This window comes from Pinus tabuliformis, chromosome 2_2 (assembly GCF_031772625.1).
Source record: "Pinus tabuliformis cultivar Carrire ecotype Pingquan chromosome 2_2, CPIR1, whole genome shotgun sequence".
NCBI lineage: Eukaryota > Viridiplantae > Streptophyta > Pinopsida > Pinales > Pinaceae > Pinus > Pinus tabuliformis.
The window spans coordinates 471,974,695-471,997,266 of NC_142300.1; the positions used below are offsets into that span (position 1 = coordinate 471,974,695).

The following is a 22,572-nucleotide window of genomic DNA, read 5'->3' on the forward strand; positions in this document are numbered from 1 at the left end:
TATTTTCTCTTGAACTTCCTTGTTTTTCCAACCTGTACGTGGTTTTCCTCTTGTGAGAGTGCGTGTATATGTATATGCTCTTTTTTTTCTATGGACTTGTGTGTACACGTTATTTAGACAAAATGAACCAGCGTATACTTCTCTTTCTTCAACCTATGGAGTCTGATCTGTAATCCTTTGTTGTTAACCTATTGCACTGTGAACTATCATCTATGTGAGTTGCTATAAAGGAAAAAATTTGTATTATAATACCAACAATCTCCCCCTTTGGACTTGATGGTAACCACAACACCAAGATACTCTCCCCCTTTGACATCAAGGACAAAGGGCGGACCAAGATATTCTCCCCCTTTGATATTCATTATGTTGTCCATGCTCCCCCTAAGTACATGCAAAGTCTGGAAAGGTATTTTGTAAAAAGAATAACATGACTCTATAACTCAACTAACTGAGTATGACTTCCCTAAGACCAATGACTCGTACATACATTAATCACCCAACCAAGTGGGGATACACCAAATTTAACTCATCCACCCAACTAAGTGGGGATATACCAAATGTTTATACACAACTGAAATAGAAATTATTACATCATCCTTCCCATGCATAGTGGGGTTACAAATTAGGTCTTTCCATGACCTTTACATCAAATGATATACATGAAATTTACAACAAGGAAAAACAATCTAAATAAGACCATGATAGTCATCATCAACAATCATACACCATATATGATCTGTACCATCAACATCTGTCAGTAGCATCAAGATCAACTGGCTGTATATGTCCATCATCAAAAGAGTCACATGAATCATACAACTATGTGGATCAAGCAAGATAATTATTGTCATGTACCAAGGTCTTCTAATATAATGGAAACAATGCATCATTAGAAACATATGCTCCTCCTGAACCTGTGCCAATTGTTCTCTATCAGATCATATCATTGCATTTGTTAGTAAGAATCATCAAGGCATCATCATCAACCATTATTCATCAACTTATTAACAGCTTATGAGGTCCAAAAACACTTCCACATATCATCAGCAGACTATAACCATCATCAATCAAAACATAATAGACAAGTATAATTGAGTGAACCATATCAGAGCCATATTCCTGAGTCTACCCCACTGCTTTTTCTTCAAAACATAATATATGTGACTGTGCAACTTCTAACTCATGTATATACACAACTTCTCTTCATAATAGCTGCGTATGAGAATTGGAATGTTGATTTTTACTTTCATCTCCCCCTGGGTTTGTTATGCATGTAAACTGAGCTATGCCACATCTTTCTGACAACAACTCCTTCTTCTTCAATACCTTGGGTTGTGATGATGTTTTCTCCTTTTGGTATGTTGGCTAAAATTCGCTCATGCATTCTTTTGCTATGTCCCCAAACTTGTTACAAGAATAAAATCTTATATGTTTCATATTCCCTCTATAGCAGTCAATGGATTTGTGACCAAACATACTGCGAGAAAAAAAATATCCCTTAAAGTACCTAGAAGTTGATGATCTTTCTATGTAATGATTATTAACATGAGCCATTCTACTTCTGCACCTAGTTGCAACATGTCCAAAAATATGACATACAAAAAATTCAACATTATTCGTGAGAGGAAATAACCAACTATCACTTCCATAGTTAGGAGTAGATTATTTTCTTTGAAGACTTTCTTTCCTTGGTTGTTGATGGGGTTGACCTCTTATCTCCTTGTTGATCATTTCAGAATCTGCATTAGATTTCCTTACCTCATCTTGTGAGCTAGATTCACCTTCAACAGTTTCATGAAAACCAAAACAAGGTTTGATGGAAGTAGACCTTTGACTACAAAGAATATTATCCAAAATATTAGTACTGTCTTGAAATCGTAACAGTTTATCCTTTTCCTCTAATTTACCTTTTAATATATTTACCTCAACCTGATATTACTCTTCCTTTTCCAGATGTTGCTTCTTCATTATTTCTTCAGCCTTTCTTCCTTCTTCCCCTTGTTGCCTTAATTTGAGAATATCATTTTTGTGTTCTTCATCTGCTTGAGGTCGTTATTCATTCTTCCTATTTGAATTTTCAAGATCTTCTTTTAGAGAGAGGATCTTAGCTTCAAGACGTTCATAGTAACTGGATCTATCTTTAAGTCTCTAGATTGTTGTACTCTTTTCATTTACTTCGTTTCTTAATGATGTCACTTCATCCTGCAGCTTTTGACATTCATCTCCCTTTTCTTTGTACTACTTCCTTACATTGTTTCCTTCCTCCAACTGAGCTTTTAATTTGGTAACTTCTTCTTTGAAGGCACACTCCCTTTTGTTAAATACATCTTGTTGAGCTCCCTTTTGAAGGCACACTCCCTTTTTCCTCCCCATGAGGATTTTTGCATTAGAATATATCAGATAGATGATAAATATGGATGATACTCATTTTGTTTCTACGAAGAAGAAAGATCATTTTAAGTTGAAGGCGTAGTTTGGCCCATTCATAGTAAATACCAAAACTACAGAAAAGGAATTTAATGATCTATTAAAGCATATCAAATTTAAATTAAGTTTCATTTGGTCATATGGTAGTAATATCGTCCATGAGAGTTGAACAAATGTTTGCACCATATGTGCACATTGCAAAGCCTATAATTGAACAGTATGCTAACTTAGAGGAGTTGGAAGAGAACACACTACAGGATGTTGAAGAGCAAGCTTCTAGTCAGACAACATTGGAAAATCCTAGGCTGAAGGAAAAAGAATTGAAAAATATGAGAGAAACTGTATCCCCAGTAGGTTCAGAGTTCCAGAAAGCGGCACTCAAAGTGTTTAAGAGGAGAAAGTCCATCAATGTTGAAGAAGCGTCATAATAATTCCAAACTTCTAAAGAAACTACCACAATCACAAATTCAGGAGAGCCTATATTCTCAATGTAGAAAACAGAATAAGCCATTGTAGAATCTTCTTCTTCTCCTTCTTCTTTAGGACAACATGGTATTTTCCAAAATTTATAAAGATGAAAAAGAAAAATGAGGCATTGAAGACTTCAACATATGGATAGTTATGGAAGCAATCTTTCACAACTTTGACGAGGTTACTATTTTCCTAAGATAGTGAAAGAGGATAGTTTGAGTTAGCATTTCTGGAAGCAAAGGTCCTTGTCCCTAGAAGTGCTGATGATTATAAAAACTTTGTATTTTCTTTTGATACTAAGAAGATACATCCTATAGTTCAAATTGATATCCAAAAACAAGCAAGAGGAATGATCTACACATCTTTCAGAATGTATTTCATGGCAGCATCGAAACTACAAGCATCATTAAACAACATTCACTCCCAACTAAATCTAGAAAAAATGTCTTCTCTAGCTAAAGATACCAAGATTAAGGGGTTAGAATATCTAGTTTTAAATTTATGATTGAATCCTAAAGATGTAAAAGAAACTAAAGAAATAATAAAAAGTAGAAATGAAGACATTCAGGAACTCAGAAAAAGCTAAAGTTACCAACAACTGAACACCCACAAGCACAGGGAGTTGGACAACTAGGAAGAGAAAAGTAAAACATGCTTCGTATGATTGTGGAATAGAATGTGTAGATCCAGAAAATGAGGAAGAGATGGAGAAATTAATCAAGGAAAGAGAACTTCAAATCAACACTAGAGCAGGGACATCTACAGCAGCAGTAGTATCAACATCAGAAATCGAATCTATCAGTAAGAACCTAACAGAACAATTGTGAAAGGTTTTGGGAGACCTATCATTGAAGGACTTGGAGATTGAGAAGCTAAGTGGTTAACTAGAGAAGGCCTAAGAAAATAAAATAAAGGTTGGTAATGCATACCTTACTAAAGTATAGAAAACCTTCAGACTAACTAAACAATTAGAGAAATACACGAATCAACCATCCATTGCTCTGGCCTTGATAGAAGCGAGACATAAAATCTGGGTAGATATCAATTCAACATTTTCATAATTATGGACTTCAATAGAAATTATATTTGAAGAAGAACAACTTGTTAATAAAGAAAATGAAGCCATAACACAGATCAAAGAAGAATTAGGTCACAAGCTTGGAGAGGCTTCCATAATTATAAAATTCTTGAATTCAAAAACCAAAGAAGAGCTGGAATATTTCAGGATCAAGGACAAAACTAAAACAATCTTCGTAGTTAGGAGAGTATTAAGAAAGAAAAATCTCATGTTATAGTTGGAGAACAATTTCCAAAGTTTGAAAGCTGAGATAAATAGATTTCACAAAAAAATCTATATTTTCTTAGTAGAGGGCTTCCTTTGACAAATCAAAATAATTAGCTCATTCACAACAAACTTACCAAAAGAGATTGTACAATATAGCAAAGGGTAATTCCAAATTTTCTAAGGTGAAATGAATGATCAGTGGAAAATCTTTCTTAGAAGGTCTACAAGATGATTTATCCATTTAACGTGAAATTCACCTCCTCTTCCTAATTAAACCTACATTTGAGAAATATGTTGAAGTGGGTGAAACTTAGAAAAACGTCATTAAGTTTTCATGCCCTAGTGAATAAGAATTGTATAAATTCCTTGAGATTATCAAACAGGAATGGTGAATTTCTCAGAAGTAGTTGCAGTGGAAAAGGGATCAAAATGTAGGATTTCAACAACCAGTTGCAGTGAAAGAAGGAGCAGAGAGTGGAATAACAGGAGCAAAAAGGACATAATTCAATTTGAGGCAGTAGTCATCAAACAACACTCTCGAGTAGTGTGTTGATTAGTCACAATCAGTTCAAAAAGTCTATTTTTGTGTTCTGTTTTTTTGTAAAAATCCAAATCAGTTTGGATAATATTGTATTCTGTAAAATAATTATGTTAGATTTATATATTTTTAAATTACACTATAAAAATATTTTGTAAATTGAAGTAAGAAGGGGTGAACCCTTGTGATGATCCTGTGACACTATTGTACTATTCGGAAAATTTTCTAAAGATAATCAAAGGATTTTAACTTCACTCTTAATAGCTTCTATGTTCATGTGAGTCTTTTTGGTTTATTCATTTATGTTTTTCATCATATATTCAAGTAACATAGTATTTAGGGTAAGGCTAAGTTATGTATTAACCTCCCTGAAAGCCTGCTGAAAAGTTATAATCTTTATGGAGATTAACTAATTGAATAGCCTGTTTAGATTAGTTCCTCCACATCTTTAAATTGTTGCCTTCTGTCATCTCTTGAACATATTTATGTTTGGCTGTAGAATTTTTCTGCATGCATCAACTATATTTAATTAATTAATTGTTCAATATGAATGTATAATTATTAAATATCTTCTGATTTTTTACTTTCAAAATAAATTAAAATATTTTATGTTGTTATGAATGAAAATCAACCCTTTGAACTTCTACGAAATATTTGGATTTTACAAGTGTTAAAGATTTACTACATTGGTCATTCAACTCAGTTAAAAAGCCTTACTTAGATTATTTGAAACAATTCCCTAGCCTAGAACTATCTATAAAGATACACCATCAAATTGGCATCGTTGCTAGGGAACGAATTTTGAATTTTTTCCTTGGGACAACAATCAGACTTACCTCTTAAAGGTGAATAAGAGGTTAGTAGGGTAAAATATTTCACTTGGAGACTTCACATATTAAATATGTCTTCACCCAGGCATACTAGATCACATTGAGATCCAAAGCTCTTCTCTCCTTTAGCAAATCCATAGAGACTTGTGAGAATTGCATCTATTAGACATAGATTAGAAGCTTATACTTCTACTTATGCCTCTCTTCCACTCACAACAGTATCACAAACATAGCATTTTCAATCAACCCCAATCCCTATTGAATTATCAGATTTACCACCTAAAGTTTTAGAACTTCTTTCTAAAGGAGTAGATCTTCAATATACATTACTAGTTCATCAACATGAGTCTTTCGAGTTTGCAGCTTCCCATTCCAAACTGTATGATACTCAAGCAAACCATGAACTTCAATTCCCTGAATTGAAACTAGTTTATTTTACTTCTTCTGTCATACATACTTATCCTTCTATTTATGCTAAACCTGAAGAGGAACTTAGCATTTATAAAAATCCTATAACTTTTGAAAATGAAGAGAAAATCATACCTGAAGTCTAGAAGTTGCTTGTTCATCCTCAGTGTTTCAGGAAGCCTAAACAACCATTTCAGCGATCTTCAAGCAAATTCATCTCTCCTAAACAAAAAATTCTACTATAACATCAAATGGATGGATTTAGGCTAATTGTAGCAACTCGGTATGCATTAGTACTTCCACGAGCAACCCAACTTTATGATTTTCCAGAAGGGTATTTGAAACATTTTCCCATATTTAAGGGGGAAACAAGGACATCTACAGAAGATCATTTGGCCACTTTTCTTGATTTTGCAAACAATATGAACATTGAACATGAGAATGTTTATACAAGACTATTTGTTCAATCATAAGAGGGAAATGTCAAAATATGGTTAAGGCAATTACAAGAAAAGTTTATAAATTCATGGACTGAATTAACCAACATCTTCAAGAATCAATGAGGGATTAAAAAGGATCTTATTTACTAGACTTGAGAAGAAACCCTGGTGAACCCGTTGCAGAGTTTATTAAAATATTTAATAAGATTTACAATAAGATACCACCAAATTGTAAACCCTAGTCAAAGTTAGATTTTCTAAAGCATTTGATGATGATTTTTCTATAATTCTTACATAGAGAAAATATGAAACCATGAAACCTTAGCAGACATGCAAACCAATACAATTGAAGTAGAATAATTTGAAGACTTGAGAAGAAACCCTGGTGAGCCTATTGCAGACTTTATTAAAATATTTAATAACATTTACAATAAGATGCCACCAAATTGTAAACCCCTCGTCACTGCAACTAAAGTTAGATTTTCTAAAGCATTTGATGATGATTTTTCTACAATTCTTACAGAGAGAAAATATGAAACCTTACTAGACATGCAAACCAATACAATTGAGGTAGAAGCTAACAAGTCAACATCTCGTAAATTGAAAGAAAAGGTAGAAAAAGATAAAAGGAAAATGAAAGGTATAGAGGAAAGTACTTCATTATGAAAGAATAAAGAAAAAAACACAAAAATGATGAAATAACATCTTTATTAAGAATTTTTTCCAAAATTTCAAGAATGGAAACTCAGCCTATTAATTATAACCACATTTACTGATGTAAAAATGCAGTTACGCTAATTAATGTAATTTTTTTAAATATTGGATGAAAATTACTTGTGAAAGTAAAATTTTGATGACGATTTTTTTTCTAAATGGCTGTGACTTATATATATATATATATATATATATAAATGAATGTAAAACGTATGTTTATTGAAGAGGAAAACCAGCATTACATCATAGAAGAAACCAGACGATTCCTCTATGACTGGATGACCAACTATTATATCATTGAATTTTAAGTAAAATAGATGATGATTGAGTTTACATTGATAAATATGCTATTTCATCTTCTAGCCCGGAGTGACGCATCGTTCAGACTTATCTACTTTGACCCCCTCCTATTTGCTTCACCCTTTCCCGCCTTCAATTATTTTTAACATGTCACTACTGACTTTCAGAATGTATACTCGCCGTCAAATACGTCTAGAAACCCGAAAAAGCTTTTTGTGGAATTCCAAACCTGTGTATGAGTACCGTGATTCTCAACCACTTGCCTACTGTTCGGTGAGCTTGGATGATGTTGAGTGAGCATATATTTCAACTGTTTGGTGAGCATACATTTCATCAACTACTTGGATAATGTTCAGTGACCATATATTTCAACGTTCAGGCAAATGCACAGAAAAAATCCGGATGGAATATGGCTTTTGCAACTGAATTTGGACATGTGTTCAACGCGCTAGTTTGACTGAGAGCTTTTATTGTTGCTTATGTCACGGGTGTTGTGGACTAGAAGCAATAGTGAGTGTTTACTCGCGTTAAATGAACCTAGTACGAAGGATTGGAAGGGTACATGGTATTGACTGGAGCTTTTATTGTTGCTTATGTCACGGGTGTTGTGGATGAGAAGCAATAATGAGTGTTTACTCGCATTTAATGAACCTAGTACTAAGGATTGGAAGGGTACATAGTATTGACTGGAGCAAATGGTAAGGATTGAGTAGTCATCGAATTGATGACAGGGCGGCTGTCATCGTGTAATATTCGAAGAGGAAACCCGTCAAAGTGGCGGTGTTATTCTCGCATACGCTTCTCGTCTCGTGGGTTGTTCAACTGCTTGTCCAGTGCGTTACACGTCGGCTAAGCGTGTTTGGTTGATTAACTTATCCGACTTTTGAAATTTCTAACAGCTTCAACAATTTCAACTTAAACTCATTACTGAACATTGAATTGCTAAATTACATATATAAATACTTGATCCTGGTCCTTCTTTGATTCATGCCTGTTTTGTCTCTTCATGTTGGCTCAAATCATCCAGGACGCATACATGCTTTTCCCCTCTTCTGAAGTTGAAATCGAAATAGTTCAGTTAGCCAAGTGTTCTCGTGAATCTGCAGGCAATGGAGACTTTCAATCAACATCTGTCCGCACACCCATTTGTGGCCAGATTTGTTCAGATGATCATATGCCTAACCCTGTTCATTACTATTGTCTCGGCCAAGCTGCACACTCACACATTCGTTGTATGTCTTCTTACCCCCAATATTCTACATTTCAAATGTATGTTGCTCGGAATTTTATGTCATATCATCTATATTTCTATTTGAGGCCCTACCTTATTCAGGATATGGATCGACCTTTTATTTTATCTAATAGTAAGTTAGACCTTAATGTAACATCATTTATACATATGGGAGAGAATCCTGATGCATAACTAGAGATTTATTTAACTTGGTTTTGCAGTCTGCTGTTTGAGATTCTTGTTTGTGTTTTAAATTGTTTTATTATTTTGTATATATTTAATAAGATGTACATAATCTGTTTGAGATTCTTGTTTGTGTTTTAAATTGTTTTATTATTTTGTATATATTTAATAAGATGTACATAATTTTAATTTAATTATTAATGGATGTTTAGGATTTAGTTTTATTGGAATATTCCTAATACTATATATAATTAAATGTTGACATTTATTTTTAAAATAGTTAGGTATTTTTTTTCTATTTTTAATAAATTATTTTATTAAAAGAATGCCATATAAATAAGTGTTATGAAGTGAGTTATGACTTTATGAACATATGCTATAGATAAAATATAATATTATAACAAAGTAAAATTTTCATTGTAAAATAAGAATAAACTTTTATGATTAGAAATCTTGTTCTAAGTCGTTATAAATTTATATATACTTAACTTATATTATTATTATTATTATTATTATTATTATTTTAAATAAAAACATAATTTAGTTAGTTTTAATAATTTATATAAAATGAAATAAATATTTTTGTTATTAATATCTATTATTATGTATTAACTATTTCATTTATATAACTACTCAATATATTTATTTTTAGCTTTTTATTTAAATAATATTATATAATTTCATTGTGTATTTATATCAAATACTTAGAATATAAATTGATATATTGTAAATATCTAAAAAATTAAAAATAAATATTATTAAAAATAAAATATATAATTTTATAAAAAGTAATCCATTGAAATAAAAAAATAAAAATAAAGATTATAAATATATTTATGTCAAATACTTAGAATATAAATTGATATATTGTAAATATGTAGAAAATAAAAAATATATATTATTAAAAATAAAATATATAATTTTATAAAAAGTAATCCAATTGAAATAAAAAAAATAAAAATAAAAATTATAAATGTCATTTAATTTAACATTATTTTTTATTTTTATGTGTAGATATCATCTAAAACTCATTTTATTGCTTTAGTATTTTTAAACGTGAAACTACTTGGAATTTTCTTAAATCAAACTGATAGCACTTTTCTTAAATCAAACTGATAGCACTTTGACAATATTTACTCTAACTAAAAATTAGTAATAACTAATAACTAAATTACAATAAAAAAATTATCCTGGATCCAGCAGTCCATTTGCACCGCAAAAACTAACCAGCCTGTTATAGTACATTAAATGTCTGGTTAGCTGCGCCCTTATATCCTATAACACACCCACGCAAATAAAAATAATGGACATGTGTTATAGGAATATCGAGAGGGCAGCTAACCAAACATTTAATGCCCTATGACAAACTAATTAGGTCTTGCCGGTTTGCACTTCCGAAAATACTATACATAGTATAATACAAAGTTATCTCGGCTCACGTAGAAAGCACTTTGCTCACTCAATTCAATAAACAATTACGTACAAGCCTTCTGCAGTTAGAATTTCTTTGATGGACGTTTAGTAATTAATTTCCCGGTTGACTCTGATACGGTATCCGTGCCTGTCGATTCTTAACTTATTAAACTAACGATTTGTGGCTGGTTAATCGAAAACTCAGCTTCGATCCACACCTGTGAAAAGGCTATGCGGCACTCACAACATTATCACTGTGAACGGACAGTTCCCCGGTCCAACGCTTCTGGTTAGAAACGGAGACAAACTTAAAGTCAAAGTGCACAACAAGGCGCAATATAACGCTACGATTCACTGGTACGCATTTCATTCTAGTAGATCATCCTGATATACTGCAATTTAAACTCGGTATATGTCATACCGGCATGTACCTCTGATTTGAATTTTAAAAGACATGTAGCAGCATGTACCTCATGGGAAAATCGTTTCTACATGTAATTGCAGGCATGGAGTGCGCCAATTCCGCACTGGATGGTCTGATGGACCTGAATTCATAACACAATGCCCCATTCGCCCAGGTCGAAGTTATACATATAGATTTACTATCACTGGTCAAGAAGGGACTCTCTGGTGGCACGCACACAGTTCATGGCTTCGAGCTACTGTCTATGGAGCCTTGGTCATCTTGCCAAGGCTAGGCACCTCTTATCCCTTTACCTTTACCAGGCCGCATCGCCTGATTCCAATTCTTCTAGGTCTGCTGGAACAATTCAAATTTTGTGTTCCTCTGTTAGAAATATTCAATTTCAATTTAACTCGTAACCCGATGGAAATACTTGACCCTGTTTGCATTCACAGGAGAATGGTGGAACACAAATCCTATAGATATTGTAAACCAAGCAACCCGAACAGGAGCTGGCCCCAACACTTCAGATGCATTCACTATAAATGGACAACCGGGAAACCTATTTAAATGTTCAAGTTCAGGTACATCTACGCCTGCCTTAATTCATCGAATAAACTGAATTTCTCTGGTTATTTCCCAATCTAGCGCTGCAAAATAATTGGCTAATGGCAAACGATTGATGCAGATACATTTCGTGTCCCGGTGAAAGCTGGGGAAACTAATCTTCTACGCATCATCAATGCTGCAATGAACACTGACCTATTCTTCTCGGTGGCTAACCATTCAATGACCGTTGTGGCTGTGGACGCTTCGTATACAAAGCCTCTTCGAACCAATTTTCTGATGCTTGGGCCCGGCCAGACAACAGATATACTTGTCACTGCTAATCAGGCTACAGGTAGATATTATATGGCTGCTCGAGCATATTCCAGTGGGCAAGGAGTTCCCTTCGATAACACGACTGCCGTTGCCATTTTAGAATACGAGGGAAGCTCTCGCAGTACATCAGTTCCAACCATGCCTAATCTTCCAGCTTATAACGACACCCAGACTGCCACTAGGTTCGCTAATGCTCTCAGAAGCTTGGCCTCACCCGACCACCCGGTCTTTGTTCCTCAGAGTGTGGAAGAGAATCTGTTCTACACCGTCGGTCTAGGATTGATCAACTGTCCAGGACAGTCTTGTGGAGGTCCCAATGGAACAAGATTTGCGGCAAGTATGAATAACATATCATTTGTCCTGCCCACAACTTCTTCAATCCTTCAGGCTCAGTACTTTGGCATAAAAGGAGTATTCTCGAGGGACTTCCCCGATAGCCCTGCGGTGACATTTGATTATACAGGAAATAATATAAGCAGAGGCCTCTGGTCCCCTGTGAAAGACACGAGGGTGAAAGTTCTCAAATATAACACGACAGTGCAAGTAATTCTTCAGGGAACAAACATCTTTGCGGGTGAAAGTCATCCTATCCATCTTCATGGTTATGACTTTTACATAGTGGGATCAGGGTTTGGTAATTATAATTCACAAACAGATCCTCAGAAGTTCAACCTGGTCGATCCTCCCCTGCGCAACACTGTGAACGTCCCAGTCAATGGCTGGGCTGCAATAAGATTTGTAGCTGACAATCCCGGTAAGAATATCTTTCACAACATATCACATTGCATTCGATGTTGCTTCTATTTCTTAATTTCCTCGTACTTTGTTTGTAGCGCTAATGGTGACATAATTATTATGTGACAGGCGCTTGGCTGATGCACTGCCACTTGGATGTGCATATAACCTGGGGATTGGCGATGGTTTTTGTGGTCAACAATGGACCTGGCTATCTTCTAAGCCTCGAATCACCCCCTAGACATCTTCCGTTATGCTAAAGGCAACAGCGAGGGATACCGGACAGCCGATATTCTATTCTTGGCCAAAAAAAATCCTTTCATTAATTTTTTTGCTTCCGCTGTTACGTCAACTCGTCCCTATTTGTCTTCCACTGCTATGTCAAATTTATCACTCTTTGCTTTCGCGAAAATACCGCACATTGTTTGTACAATTTTATTTGTTTTGGCAAAAAGTATTGTTCGTCATGTTAATTTGTGTCCGGAATTGTTATGAAAATATCGCGTGCATTGTTTATACTCTATTAGCTGAGGATATATGGATTGTTTTTAATGTTTAGAATTATCGAAAAAAAAAATTAAATAATTTAATTGTGTAATTAAAAATAATTAGTAATTGTATTATATGTGGTAAAGGAAACATTGTAAGATAGAGGTCAAAAAAATAACATAAAAGTAAAAAATTTATGCAATTTTATTTATTTAATGATGTTTCAAAAAAAAATATTGAAATTTGAACTTTGCAAATTTGAGCTATATCATGGACTATAATTGCAAGATGAGTTTATTTCTAAAATTACTCTCTAGAATTAAGAGAGTACTTTATTGAATGTTTCATCATTTGAATATACATTGTCTATTTTAAATCTGAATGGTTAATCTCAATATACATTTTGTGGCAAGTTTAAAACCTTGAAATTTAAAATTTACAAAATTGAGCTATATCATGGATTATAATTGCAAGATGGGTTCATTGCTAAAATTACTTTCTCTAGAATTAAGAGAGTACTTTATTGAATATTTCATCATTTCAATATACATTATCTATTTTAAATCTGAATGGTTAATCTCAATATACATTTTGTAGCAACCTCTTTTTCATTCCTTACATAATTGAATAATACAATTTCTATTGAGTGTAAAAGACTTCTCATCTTAGGACAACATATCACCATATATACACTAATTGGCATCCTAATCCAAGAATCTTAGGTTAATAAAAATTAATTCAAAGAATGGAATGAAATTATAGTACAAGTTAACATATTAAAATCATATATGTAACAATATTAGCATCAACCAACCAAAATCAAATTTGTGCATTCTATATCTCAATAAATTACCACACAAAAAACCCTACCAAAGCTCAAATTCCTGAGCATTTTGGTACCACTTGCTATAATAGCCAAACATAAATCATCTGTTGTTGTAAAACTAAGATCTAACATATGTATATTAGTACAAAGACTCATTGCAAAGAAGGGATGTATAGTGAAGGCAATAGGAATGGGAGGAGTAGGAAAGATTGACGATATGAAGAAGAAACCACCTTATCCTATGCTCCCACTCCTCCAGACTTTAATCCACATAATACGTGCCTTGACTTCTCACAACCAACTAGGAAAAGAGGCCTTATCCAGTGAGACATGATAAGTTGGTAGCATATGGAAGAAGAACATAGATGAAGAGAGATGTGATATGTTATGCGATGTAGATGTTGTCTAGTTTGGAATTGTTCCTTTGCAACATAAATTATTGCCTATAACAATAGGTAATAAATTAATTTAACTTTACAAGAGGCTTACCTAGGCCTACGTGAATGGAGACCCCCAATTTCATGAGGTATGTGCCTCGTGAGCATATTATATGATAGGGCTAGTTGTAGTAAACATTTCCCAATTGTTTCATGGATACTACTCGATAATTGGTTTAGAGCAAGATTTAATTTTGTTAGCTGTTGGAGGTGGGCAATGGATTTTGAGATTATTCCACAGAGATTATAATTATTATGTTTAAATATTTATTATTTTTTGATTAAAATGAGATTGAGATGTTTAATTTAGGAGGGATCGTATAAGTTGGCATTTATGATCTAGAGAAATCTATGCTCTGAGTTGTGCTCAGTGGTTCACCTCTCAGACCTCTCTAATCACTTATAATGTTTAACTTTGAAGGAAGCACATCAAAACAAATGGTGAGTATTAATTGCTAAAACTAAATTGAAAAATAGTTGTTTCTAGTGACATACCTTTCAAGGGCCATTTTCTGACATAAGGAAGCCATGTGTAGTGGCTCACCTCCTAGGCCAGTTTTAATGTTGTCTAACACATTACAAGAAGCAACTTTAAAAGGATACATAGTATTAATTTCCGAGCTAAACAATATAAAAGTTGGTAAATCTATGTTTGTAAAAACTGACATATGTCGCAAACCCAAGACATATTAGGTTGTGATAATGCCAAAAGTAAAAAAATTCAAATGAATTCTATCAAATAATTTGTTCCAGGAAAAAAATATTATATTGTCAATTATGTTTAATCAATTCAGCTTCTAGTAGAAATGGACTCTCGATTTGATAAGCCAAAACTTAAATTTCCTATTGTACTACAAAATTCACTCAAATTGGACGTTCTTCCAAGGATCTTATTGTTCATCTAAGAGATCTATATTTTATACAAACATACTAAAAGGTAATTCTTTATATTGAGGAAACTATCCTTTCTTTCTAAGTGATTCTTCATTTTTGTTTTAATTTATTCCAGGAGTATTCAAAATAAATTTGTTGCAAATAAAAAGCATAAATTGTGAAACACTTCACCAAATTAAGGCTTTGCGAGGCTAAAAAGAATGAAAAGAAAAAATGTTGAATTCACTGCTTGTTGCACTGTATCACTTGAAATAGATGCGATAATATAGAGAATTTCATATCAGAACAAAACAGATTGACATAAAAGCAAATCTTCATTACAAAATAAGAGCAACCAATCTTTTCAAGAATATAACAAAATTGCAAAAGGAAAATTGTTTAAAAAACTCTACAAATTCTTTGCAAATGTTCACTCCATATGACACTTAATGTGCGTTGTTTAGGAATTTTTTTTGCAATGATATATTTGAAAAATGAGAACTAAAAAATAATTAACGATACAAAATAAATTTTGAAAAATGCATGGGTCAATTGATATCTTCTTAAAAGTACTATCTATTTTCTACATCATGTCATAAATAAAGTTATACATGACAGGTAATATCTTTAGCTACAGGATTGATGCCATCAATATGAAGCTGCAAAGAAGATTTCAACTGCACAAAATAGAAGTCTAGGCAACAAAAAGAGATTACCTTTGATATGCAAAATTATGATGTAAATATAGCTAAAGTATTCTTAAGGAATTTTGAAGGTTGGTAACAACATAGTACTAAGGGACTCTCTACTAGAGCAAAGGTAGAATTGTCATGATATTCTTGATGTATTTTACTCGAGGACATGGTATCCAACATAGTGTAGAGGGATTTCCAGCAAAGGTTGAATAATTTGAATTACCAACTCATAAATAGGTACAAAAACAAAAAATTATGTCAAGTAAACATAATACAAAGAAATACATAAGTACAGAAACTCAAGATCAAGTAAACATGGACAACATTGTTTCATAAGTAATTAATCACCAGGTAAAATTCCATCCATTGAATCCTGATCATAGATCAAGGATGCCATCAGAATGGTAAAATGATTCCATATATGTGTAGAGAAAAATTAGTCATTTGAAATAGAAATGATTTTTGTACAAAGTATAAGGATTCCTAAATTCGAGATCTAACTTGTCAATTGTTTAGTTAGGAAGGGTGATGACCTAATTTTCAAAGTGATAAGAGTAATTAATGAAAATATTAAAATTCATTGTTACAACTCATATTTGAATTAAGATTATGAGTTTGTCATTTAACTTTGCCAAACTACATTTGATTTATCAATCAATGGTTAAATTCCCTCAGGTTTGATAGAATCAAGTCTATCAAGGAAAAAGGATTTTGAATTTCTTTCCACATTCAATTTTCCATATTGTGCTATTAAAAAAGGTTTGCATCAATTTTGGTCCTTGGACACTTAAATCTCACTAATTTGACTCATCTCAATGTTTGAGAATATAGGGAAGAAACATAAATAGTGGGGAGTTAGGGGCTTGTATATCAATTAGGCATTGATTTTTTATAAATAAGGGCATGTTCAATACTCTATTCATCTTCAAACATGGCAATAGAGAAATATGGTTTGAAGGTGATATCCTTTTAAAAATATTCTACTACATCTATCCATAGACTCTAGTTCAAACTATCAAAATTAACCCCTAGATTACAAAGTACATTTTGAAACAGGTTCCTCCCATATACTCTCCAAAAAGCACCATGAAAGACTACAAATATACATAACGTGACCAAAATGTAAAAGACTAGAGAACTAAAGATCCTGAAAACCATGAACGACTTGGACATCCTCTGCTACTGCTTCGAGTTGAATTGGAATGAATCCATGTTCATTGATGTTGATGCCTTCTTCCTCATCCATCTGATTTTCTTACTTAGTCTACTCCTATTGGTCTGCATCCTCGTGCATGAGCTCATGACCACCGTGCCTTCCTTCATTCCTTATTTTCCACACGAAATTCAAGCATCTCATTTGCAAGTTGTAAACAATCCATCTTTAGATCTAACATACCTTTTGGGAGAGAACTTCAATTTGAACCTTGGATTCTGCCAAAATCATCTCAGAATGGTGGGAAATCAGGGTGATTACAAACTCCAAAGTTTCATCCACCCTTGCGAGTAAAAGCCCAAAATCCTCCTCTGTATCTCCTACATTATTCTCCATGACATTGATATTATACTAAATATGATTGAGAACATGAAAAATTGTGTTCCTTAATATAATTCCACTGCTTCCAAATTCACCCCTCTTAAATATATTTGGCTTGTCCCTCTTAGTAACATTCCCACTCCAAACATCATTAATACCTGGATATGAGTACTGATTCCAAATATGTAGACTACATTATGGAAAGATTGCAGACACAACAAGTTTCGATGCGAAGATATCCAATGAATTGAGGACCAGACGCAGTGAACGGACTTTTCCACATCTAAGATGCTATAGGTATTAAATTAGTTATTCTCCATTTGTCCTATGTCAATCTCAATATGATGCTTACTTCCCAATTTTCCTCTACAACACATCTCTCCATTACGACTACACACCTCCATAAACTCTTAATTAATGTAGATCCTTTATAATGCGCTACTAGATTAAAGGAATGAACTCAGATCAATAACCAATGCTTACTAGTCCACTCCCTGTAAACATATCAAGGCCGAGATAAATGCTTACCACTCCACTCCCCATAAACATATTATGGTTCATATAAATTTTGATCATTATGGGATTGATTTGATTATAAAATCAACATTATCAACTTTTAATATTTCTTGTTCCAGTTGTGCTCCCTAATTGACCATGACATCAACTTCCTTATTGAGGTTTCTCTTAATGTGGAAGAATTCAATCTGATCACGTTTGTCTGTAGCTAGATTTATTCAATGTAGATCTATAGGGAGGAACTACTCATTATTTCCTTAAAGTTTAATCACTTGTTGGATCACTATCATAGAGTCTCCAAAAAGTGATAATTGGTGAAGACTTCTGGAGGAAGCCATTTCCAAACCCTTCTAAAACACAAGAAATTCAACTTGATTATTTGTTGATATTTTTAGCGCGTAGAAAAAATGGATCACTCTTTCTTCTTCGGGGCTGTCAGGCCAGGGTAACTCTAGAATGGGTAGAAAAAACTGATTGATCATTTCATTAGCTAACTATTGTTTATATACATAAAATGGACGGATCAGTTCATCTTCTTGATGACTGTTCACGTTCCTGTTTACCCAACCGTTGAAGATTAGGTGTGAACATTCCCCCCCTTAATCTGAAGGGATGTTGGTGAGTCCAAGCATCGTTCTGAATCTTTCAAGCTTTTCTCTTCCAAGCGCTTTGGTGAAGATGTCTGCAATTTGCTCATTTGTGGAACAATGACGGAGATGGATTGTTTTGGCCTCAACATGATGTCGGATCAGATGATATTTAGTATTGATGTGCTTAGTACAATCATGGAACTTTGGGTTCTTGGCCAACTTTATTGCAGAGGTGTTATCAATCATGAGTGGAGTTGATTGTACTTGTTTTACCTGCAAATCTTCAAGAATTTTCCTTAGCCACACAATTTCTTTCGTTGCTTCAGCTGCTGCCACGTATTCTACTTCTGTTGTGGAATCTGCTAGAACTGATTGTTTGCGTGATCTCCAGGAGACAGCTCCTGATCCAAGACTCATAGCATATCCTGAAGTAGATACCCCAGTTTCTTTGTCTCCATCGAAGTCTAAATCAGAGTATCCAGTCAAGCTGAAGTCGTCCACCTGTGTATACTTGATTCCAAGGTCTTGAGTTCCCTTCAAGTACCTTAGAACTCTTTTTGCAGCAGACCAATGTCCCTCACAAGGATTTTGCATAAACCTGGAGAGGATTCCAACAGCAAATGAAATGTCTGGTCTGGTAGTAGTGAGGTAGATGAGACTTCCTACAAGCTGTCTATACTTTGTTGCATCCTCAAATTCCTTTCCTTCAATAGATGTAAGCTTCAAGTTTTGTTCCATTGGAGTAGAAAGAGGATTGCACTCTGTCATGCCAAATCTGTTTAACAAATCTCCAATGTATTTCTTTTGAGAAAGAAATATGGATTTTGGATGTTGGGTTACTTCAATGCCAAGATAGTAATGAACATAGCCCAAATCAGTCATTTCAAAACTTTTTCCTAATTCTTTCTTTATGGATGCAATATAGCTTTCATTGTTCCCTGTCATTAAAAGATCATCTACATATACCACAAGATATACAACTGTTTTGCCAACTTTCTTGACAAATAAAGTTGCATCATCAAGATCAAAATGTTTGAAGTTGAGTTTCAGAAGATGCTCAGTTAGTTTTTCATACCAGGCTCGTGGTGCTTGTTTGAGGCCATACAAGGACTTCACAAGTTTGCATACTTTATGTTCATGTCCTTTCACAGCAAATCCTTCAGGCTGGGACATAAAAACATTCTCTTTTAGATCTCCATTCAAGAATGTAGTTTTTACATCCATTTGATGGACTTTCCAACTGTTCTGGGCAGCTACTGCAAAGAGTGTCCGGATGGTGGCCCATTTTGCTGTGGGGGCAAAAGTTTCCTCATAATCGACCCCTTCCTTCTGTGCAAAACCTTTTTCCACAAGCCTAGCTTTGTGCTTGTCAAGTGAGCCATCAACTTTGTACTTGTTCTTGTAGACCCACTTGCAGCCAATTGGTTTGGTTCCAAATGGAGGATCAACCAGCTTCCAAGTTCCATTCTTTATGAGGGCATCATACTCCTTCTGCATCGCTTCTTTCCATTCATCATGAGAAGCAGCTTCTTTGAAGGAAGTTGGTTCAAAATTTGTAGACAAGTTCAATTCACAATCATAAGTAACATCCATATCAACAGGTGAATTAGAGTTATCTACATCACCTCCATCTTATCGGTTTGTATTTCTGGTTCCTGTTTTTCCAATTTCATCAGGATGAACACTTTCAAGTGCCTTTGTCAGCCACTTTGGGGGACCTTTCTGAGATGGTCCAGGCTGCTCTGTTGATTGAGTTGGGACTGAATCAAGATTGAGTCTCCCAATTCTATCAATTACATCACTTAAAGGATCATCCGGTGTTGGAGTTTCATGCAAGGGAGATTGTTCTTCAGAAGAAGATTCCACATGTTGATCTAGTATAGGGATCCCCCCTTCAAGATGTGGATTCTGATTATCAAACTCTTGAAATGATTTCGTTTTTGTGAATCTATCCAAGCGATCAAGTTGCCGCTCAACAACACTGTCAGATTTGGATGATTCAAGAAAAATGACATCTCTAGATACAACAAACTTTTTATTTACTTCATCATAGAGACGGTATGCTTTAGAGGTGTTTGAATACCCCAGGAAGATACACTTACGACTTCTAGCACCAAGTTTGTTTCTATGTACCTTTGGTATTAAAGCATAACAGGTGGAACCAAAAATCCTAAGATGTTTTACCAAAGGAACATGTCCATACCACAATTCATAAGGAGTCTTGTTTCTTATAGCACTAGATGGACATCTATTCTTTATATATGCAGCACATAGAACATCATCAGCCCAAAACATTATCTTTACATTTTTGAAGAAAAGCATGGATCGTACCATATTCAAGATTGTTCTATTCATTCTTTCTGCTACACCATTCTGTTGGGGATTATAAGGTACAGTTGTTTGATGTTTGATCCCATGTTGGCGAAGATAGTTTTCAAATTCATTTGATGTATATTCTTTTCCATTATCAGTGCGAATAGACCCAATATGAGATTGTGCATCATTTTCAATCCACTTATGAAAATTCTTGAATGTTTGAAAAGCATCAGATTTTTTCTTCAATAAATAAACCCAACACATTCTGGAGTTACCCTGGCCTGACATGTTGTGCATGAGCAGAGGTTCCTTGCAGTTTAAGAAGTCTTTCTTCTTCTATTCCCCTCATGACCAGTGAGTGGTCAGATGCCTTTCTTACCTCAAGCTTTCCATCAAACATATGAATGGAGTGACCTTGCTGGTGGATGTGGACCAAGGACAGCAAGTTTCTCTTGAGCTGTGGGAGATATAGAACATGATCCAGAAGAAAGTCTGGAAGACCAGGCAGTTTAAGCCTGATTGTGCCAAGCCCTGATGGCTTGATTTTTGACTGATCTGCAAAGTATATTGCTCCATCAACATTGTCAGTGTAATCTTCAAAAAAATCTTTCCTATGAGTCATATGACAGGTTGCTCCTGAATCAAGCAGCCAATCATTTTTCGAAGAAGCAAGTGAAGCATTAAACAAATCTTCATTTACTCCAATGTTACATTGTGCCTCAATATAGTGAGCGATTCAGGTGCTTTACCTTTGTCTGTGTCATCAGTTTTACCTTTCTGCTGGTTTCTTCTCTGCTCAATTTTGTCCCATGGTAGCTTGCATGTAGAAGCATCATGTGATCCATTTCGTTTGCAGCGAATGCAATGCAGATCTGCCTTTTCTCCTTGAGAATGTCTGCCCCCCCTGCCTCTTAAGTATCTTCCTCTTCCTCTTCGTCCACCTCTTCCTCTTGTAGAATCTTGAGCAGGATGCTTTTCTTTATGAGCAAGGCAAACAGTCTCTTCAGAAGATTCAGGGACTGTCTTCTTTCCAAAGGCTTTCTCTCTTTCAGCAAACTTTTTCACAAGAGAGTCAAAGGTTATATCTTTAAGATTTCCATTTGCTTGTAATGACTCAAGATAATTGGAGAAGGTAGGATAGAGTGCTTTGAGAAAGGCAATAAGAGAGATATCCAGCTCAACCTTAGTGGATTTAATATCATGCATTATAGACTTTATTTTAGATGCAAGAGCAAGAGGATCATTATTTTTCAGTTCAAGAGTGAAGAGTTTAATCATGAGCTGAACAACTTCAAGTGCAGAATGTGAATCATAGAGTTCTTTCAGCTTTTGTAAAGCTTCAAAGGCAGTGGAATAGGATGAAATATGACGACTTACTTCTTCATTTACAGATGCTGCGATCAATGCATAGGCTTTGCTGTTCTTGTTTTCCCAAATGACAAGTTCTTTATCTGATGTAGGCTGCACAGGGTCTTTGTCTTCTTCTCCGACACACACTCCTTTCCACAACTCATTGTAGATGAGGGTGTGTTTTACCATCCGAGACCATTCAGTATAGTTCTCCTTGCCAGTGAGAACTATTCCGACCATAGAGATGATTGAATGCATTCTGTAAAAAATTACTTCTGCTAAAAAAAATCCTTACGTTACAACCTTCAAATCCCTCTAATATTTGCTAAAAGAATCAGCATTTCATTGTACATATCACTGCAACACTACTATGTTTTGAGAAATGCGCAATGGATCACTTCAATATATCACTTCACTCTATTAATATATCACTTCAATATATCAATATATTATGCAATTGAAAAAAAATGCGCAAGGGATATATCACTTCAATATATATATCAATGCAAAATGCATAAGGGATATATTACTTCAATATATATCAATGCAAAATGCATAAGGGATATATCACTTCAATATATATTACTTCAATATATATCAATGCAAAACTATTATGAAAGCAACGCAATATGTAAAACTTTTGAATGATACTGCGCATTTTAATCTTCACTGATTTAGCAGATTGC

The 22,572-nt window shown here is 34.2% G+C and overlaps 1 protein-coding gene across 1 annotated transcript; it reads left to right on the forward strand.

Annotated features, from left to right (window-relative positions):
* The first annotated feature begins 8,407 nt into the window (after positions 1-8,407).
* On the forward strand, positions 8,408-12,733 carry LOC149193373 (laccase-12-like). The gene is made up of 6 exons (XM_089406615.1): positions 8,408-8,645; positions 10,446-10,597; positions 10,745-10,995; positions 11,099-11,227; positions 11,332-12,279; positions 12,390-12,733. Exons 1-6 carry the CDS (start codon positions 8,523-8,525, stop codon positions 12,518-12,520), a joined length of 1,734 nt encoding a protein of 577 aa, XP_089262741.1. The 5' UTR covers positions 8,408-8,522; the 3' UTR covers positions 12,521-12,733.
* Positions 12,734-22,572: the final 9,839 nt, after the last annotated feature.

Bases quoted from the DNA above. Each gene is read 5' to 3' on its own strand.
- LOC149193373 (XM_089406615.1), top strand. From the start codon at position 8,523: ATGGAGACTTTCAATCAACATCTGTCCGCACACCCATTTGTGGCCAGA. The intron at 10,996-11,098 runs GTCTGCTGGAAC...TTGCATTCACAG, and splicing joins CCTGATTCCAATTCTTCTAG to GAGAATGGTGGAACACAAAT. The intron at 12,280-12,389 runs GTAAGAATATCT...ATTATGTGACAG, and splicing joins ATTTGTAGCTGACAATCCCG to GCGCTTGGCTGATGCACTGC.